We start from the raw sequence: 6,000 nt of genomic DNA, 5'->3' as shown, positions 1-6,000 counted from the left end.
AAGTCATTTTTAAACATTTTGAAGATGTATATATTAAAAAAACGTAGATTTTTTCATTTTTTTAAATTAGTTTTTGGATGAAAATCGATCAAGAATAATTCTTTTGGGTTGAAATCATCTAAACAAGTTGTCATCTCGAGTTTTAGTTGATATTTCCATATATTTTAGTTGAAAAAAACTTGAAAATAGAAAATGGGTGAGTTTTACTAGTGTTGAGTTCACCACTTTTTACTTAAAAAGTAATGACTTCAACAGTAAACAAAAAAGTGGTGCATTCACCAATAATAAGGGACCATTTAGAAATGAAAAGTTTAAATGTCCTACCAAGCTATAGACAAAAATTTAGGGACCATTTAGAAAAAAGTCTCTCCACGAGAGTCCTTTAAATAATTTTCCCTAAAAATAATTCCTATCAAACCACAAGGTTTGATGACCACGCCTCAAGAATCTCCCCTTAGGGCCAGCCTTGGGATTGATCCCAAAAAAGGCCTAGTAAGGGGGAGGGAGGGGTATTAGTCGGGTGCCTCAGGAGGCCCGGATACCTCGGTTCCCCAAAATTAAAAAAATCATATCATATACCACTTCATCTTTGTAGAGTGACCAACAAATTTGTATACTTATTTCAATAAGAAATACTATTAAGAATGGACTTTTATCTTTCAAAAGCATCCATACGGTTCTAAATCGAGCTCAACAAATACAAACTATATCAAACAAAAACAAGAATAGTCATCACCTTGCACCTTTACTATGGATTCACCCAAAAACGATGGTCAAGAAACTCAGTCCCCTTCTTCGCTAATTCAATCGCCACTTTGTTTGCTTCCTTGTAAACATGTAGCATTACACAATCAATGCGTAAAAACACTCCTCGTATATCATAAAAGGCTTCCCTCAATCTCTCAGGGGGGTCAATGCACCATTAGCCCATCGAATGATGCTAAGGTCATCTCCCTCCACAACCAATTTTGTAATAAACGACAAGTTCTTGAGACATCGCAAGCCTTGTCTCAAGGCCTCTGCATTTGCAAAAGTTGGGTCAGCATCATTGAGAGGGCCAGCATAGAGAGCTAGACACATTTTGTGCTCATCGTGGAAAGTTCCAGCATAACCTGCTTGGGTGACACCATCGCTACCTTTACCACTGAAATTTAGCTTTACCCAGCCTGTGTAAGGGGGAAGCCAAGAACTTCGAAGCCTACTTGGACACCGAAACATATTATATACAATTGACCAATCATCACGAGTTAAAATGTAATCATCAATATAAACTTCGAATGGAACAGCTGCCATCTCCATGATATGACTGCCGATCAAAGAAGGGACTTTAGTAATTTATAATATAAGAACATTAACACAAAATGGTAAAAGGGCGACAAAGAGATGAATTACATTATTTACTAGAAGTCGAAAAAATAAATACAATGCTTGCTCTTTAATTTCACCTTAAATATGAATCATTAGCCTTTGTTTCATGAGATGGTGGTTGGGCAAAACAAGTTTTGATGATTTTGTAAATGCTTGAACCTTACAACCTATGTCTTACGCCGAAAACAGAAATGGTAACAGAGACATCGACTACCTTATATCCTCGAAACATTTTTTCCTCAGACCTTTTCCGCACTCGTGTTTTTTGAGGAAATCACTGTCATTCGAATATATGCATTAATTTATTTATCTTTTGTGCCTCCATATATCGATTTTTTTTCAACAACGTTTGTTCAATTACTCACCAAAAACTGGCCACAGGTCTAATTAAAACAAATGTATGTATAAGTTAAAGATTCTAAAAGAGCGTAAATTGAGCTAATGAAAGCAGATATGGACATATTAACTGAAGATAGAGTTTAACCGAAGGATAGACTCATTTTAGTTGGACCCTAAACATTGGGATAAAGCTTTAGAGACAATTAGAAGTCCACAACAAACCAAAACAAGATCAAATTGAAGAAATGGAAATGTATCAAACAATAGATGATTGAGTCGGTTTAAGAATTTTACCTCATAATACGTTCAAGACTTAGGTTTCCCGGGAAAAGATCATTCTCCTTTTCCCTTTTCAGTCTCATTTCCAATCTTTTCTCCTTGGAAGGATTATCTTCAATAAAGAAAAGATAAACAGATTAACGATCGAAATATAATTAAGAAGAAAGAGAGAAAATACAAGAAACGTACCAGGCAACAACGAATCCATGTGGATTTGAGGACAGAAATCAAAGAAATGCCAAGCAATCGAATAAAATGGGTTACTATAATTGAATTCATCACCATGGATTTCAAACGCGATCGTATGATTCAAAACAGCTTTAATGTAATCCAATCTTTCTTTAACATTCTCATCAATTTCAGCTGAATCATTCAAACCATCCACAACTCCTTGGAAGTTGTTCGTTAATAGAATGATTTGATTAAGTCGATTAGGGCACCAATTTGCCTCCAACAAGTTTCCGATTTGCTCATGATTTGGAGAAGGCATGAAGAACAATGTTGGATTTTCAATCTTCCTTCGACAATATTCGTTAATGGAAAGAACTTTACAACCTAATTCCTTCATGACTTTAGCATCATTTGGAGACGTAACTGGATCGTAAACTTCAATTCCTTCTATCAAACACGGAAAATCTTGCTTCAACAAGATAGCTAAAGAGAGTTGAAATTGTGATTTATAGTTTAATTCTATACTGCCTAGAGCATAGATCACCATCTGAAATTTCGAATTGGAGCCAATTACACGCTTAATTTGGTTCTGGATCGATTGATTATTTTGAAACTGACAAACAATTTTGAGGTAAAATTCAGATTCTTGGAGTTCTTTTATTGTGATCTGCATCTCTTCCATGAGTATTGTAGCTTCGGCATTGGTACTGCTCAGATTCATCTCTGCAATCAGTCTTGAAAAACCCTAAATCTTGGAAATAGATTGTAGAACAGAGAGAGTTAAAAAGAAGTTTGTTCTAATCCTATTTTGTACATTAACTAATTCCCGCTCAAATTACGAAAACCTTTTTTTTTTTTCTTGTTTAATATTTAATATTTAATATTTTGGGTGTAGTATTAAAACTCGTCAAGTCGACTCAGCGATTGTTTTCTTTAATATTCAAATGTCAAGAAGTAGATCAGGAATTTTAGGGAACTTGAAGATATGCGTTTTGTTAAGAAAATCCATGACACTCGGTTTTAAATTCATAAGGAAAAAAAAAAAAAAACAGAAAAACTTACTTGAGACCATGGTTTTAAATCTCGAGCGAGTCATCTCGGTCGAGTCATCTCGGTTTCGTTGCTGAATGATATGGAAATAAGGTGGGACTCAAATATCACACTCTCTCGTTAGAAAGCGTGATATCTGAGCTGAGATTTCGCAAATCTCAGATGAGATAAACGAGATTACCGATATTTCCTATTCTATGCATTGAAATATCAAGAAAAAAAATGAAGCAATCTCTACAAAACCCCTTTGTCACTGTAGCTCTTCAAAATTGAAAGAAAGTTCTAGAATAATAAGATTTCTCTATTTTTATTATTATTTTTCAAAAACCCTCTTTGCATGTATGCTTTTTATAACTTCCACCCCAAGAGATTTGATTGGTACCTTGATGAAGATGATGTTGGTAATGATCTTGATTGACAAGTCTTTTTTTATTTATTTTTTATTTTAAGGCTTAAATGGTTCTGGGTGGTTGAAGCAAGAAGATAGGTGCCTACCAAATATTTTTCAAAGATTTAGTTAGTAAAGTGATGATGATCAAGAAAATAAAAAAATATTTTGATGAAGAAGAAGATGAATAGTGGAGTTGTAGAGAGATGTTTCATGTGGGGAAGTTCAAGAGAATGTTCACTTCCTCCAATCTTGAATATGAGATTTTTTATAGTTGAAATCTAGATACAGATGTCATCACATGACTGATCTAGGTGTAAAGTGAATTGGGTGATTGAGATGTCCTCGAGTGTTTTAGAAGATATATTCATTACTTGTAAGCAAACTCTTGAGTTGGATTTGTAGTTTCTCAATGTATTAAATGTAGTAGTCACATTTCACTATTTGGGGGTGGGCGAATCAGTTATTTCACATTCATCCCTACCTTGGAAAGTACTTGTAAATATAGTCATAAATGAAAAGATTTGGCCTGTGAGGAAGCTCAGATCACATTAAATTTCACTTCGTTATAATTGAGATCTTTGATTGAGCTCATGAATCATCTATTTTTTGAGGTTGTACCAAGCTAATGTGACATGTGATGCTAAGCCCAATTTGTGTTCATGTCATTTGAACCATCCCCTTGGGAACCTTTACCTATAGGGTTCACTAGTGTGGTCGGTTAATATTGTCTTGTTGACTAACCCCTAAATTAGGGTGGGATCGCGTTCTCCTTACCAACCATACTGAACCTCATCCAAGTACTAAATCTAGCATTGGTAACTCTCATTTTTGCTTAGGTAATCCTTTGACATTGGTAATTTTTAATTTTGTATTTTGCCTTGGGGCACTACTCCTTCTTTGCTGACATGTGCCTTTTTCATAAAGCGTGATGAAAATAGTCTCCACACTTCATAATCTGGTTTCTAAAACAAAATAAACAAAAAAGAAAACCCTTTTCTTCTTCAATTTTGATTGATTTGGAGGCAAATCATCTTCCCTATTGATGATCGATCTTTGAATCCTCTTTTGTTGCAAAGAACTAATGGGCTAAACTTATGCAAGCTACTGCTCATTCAAGTCGATTTTTGTGAGGATCTATTGCTCTGTTATACTTGATTGGGGTAGTTATAATTTTACAACCATTTTTTTTATATTACTTTTTTAGATTTTTTTGAAAGGGAAAATCTAGTTTATAACCGAGATAACTTGATTGAGATGAGATGACTCGTCCAAGTCATCTCGATTTTTTTTATAATCTGTACCCGAATCAAACCATGCTCAATCCGAACCAATCCAATCCAAAAAGCTTCGGATTGGTTCGGTTATCAGATTTACCTAATCCAGTGTGCACCCCCACCTGTACACACCCACAAACCCTAATACATCATAACACTAACGTTGTTATTTTATTTAGATTGAATCAAACTTGATGAGTTCCTGAGCGAGTCATTATAATACTTATAAAGAATATTAATGGACTTAGATAGGGTTTAAAATGGGTTTGATCTGGGTCAAATATGAGTATATCCATATTCGAAATCAATTTATTTGGACCCAAATTTGAATTTGATTTGGATCCTATTAACTAAGACCATATTCAAATTTTTTGTATTCATTAAAATTGGATCCGACTTTTCCTAAATTTCTTGAGGGAGAGAAACCATTAGGATTCCTTCAACCTTCAAACCTCAAAAACAAATACGAATTCCAAATAAGTACATGATGGATTTTCGAATAGAAACTACAAGGATTTCTAAGATGTTAAAGATGATGAGTTTCAGATGAGACTGGATAGGTTAAAGAGTTTAACCATTTGAAATTAAAATATTTTAAAGGTAAATAGCAAACATTAATCTAAGACTAATAGGTTGGAAAATGATGGAACAAAATCCCCAAAATCTCAACAAAAAAATAAATAAAAATAATACTAATAATTAAGAAAGAAAGAAAGAAAAAAAAAAAGTCTCTTAGAAAACCAACATCTAAAATGGTGATATATTGGTAAGAGTTAAAATTTTGAATTTTAAGTCCTACAAAAGAGAGAAGGGCAAATAAGCTCTCGATAAGGGCGAGGATAAAATGGAGATAATATATTGGTCAGTATAAATATATAATAGAGAGATTCCATTCGCACGCTGACTTTTCTACACATGGTCCATCCCTTGGTGAATCTACACCCCGAAGATTAGTTTGATTCGTGATGTGAATCAATTGATAATAGTATTATCCGAAGAATGATTTCTTTTTCGTTGAATTTAAATTCTTTTTCAAGAATTTAGATCTAATGGATACAAGTTATCAAACACTATGAGTTTCGGTATGTAGGTTCACCAAGGGATGGGCCACATATTCATACGGTTAGT

The 6,000-nt window shown here is 34.0% G+C and overlaps 1 protein-coding gene across 1 annotated transcript; it reads right to left on the bottom strand.

Annotated features, from left to right (window-relative positions):
* Positions 1-294: 294 nt before the first annotated feature.
* LOC147392954 (uncharacterized) lies at positions 295-2,122 on the bottom strand. Its single transcript, XM_086455056.1, has 2 exons — positions 2,002-2,122; positions 295-1,306 (listed from the first exon to the last, which is right to left on the bottom strand). Exons 1-2 carry the CDS (start codon positions 2,067-2,069, stop codon positions 895-897), a joined length of 480 nt encoding a protein of 159 aa, XP_086311182.1. The 5' UTR covers positions 2,070-2,122; the 3' UTR covers positions 295-894.
* Positions 2,123-6,000: the final 3,878 nt, after the last annotated feature.

This window comes from Akebia trifoliata, chromosome 10 (genome assembly GCF_017979445.1).
Source record: "Akebia trifoliata isolate Shusen 1 chromosome 10, ASM1797944v1, whole genome shotgun sequence".
Lineage (NCBI taxonomy): Eukaryota > Viridiplantae > Streptophyta > Magnoliopsida > Ranunculales > Lardizabalaceae > Akebia > Akebia trifoliata.
This window is presented reverse-complemented; position numbering and strand designations above follow the sequence as displayed.

Coding starts and splice junctions, on each gene's coding strand:
- LOC147392954 (XM_086455056.1), bottom strand. CDS start 2,069: ATGAGACTGAAAAGGGAAAAGGAGAATGATCTTTTCCCGGGAAACCTA. Junction 1,307..2,001: donor AGTCTTGAACGTATTATGAG/GTAAAATTCTTA, acceptor TTTGATCGGCAG/TCATATCATGGAGATGGCAG.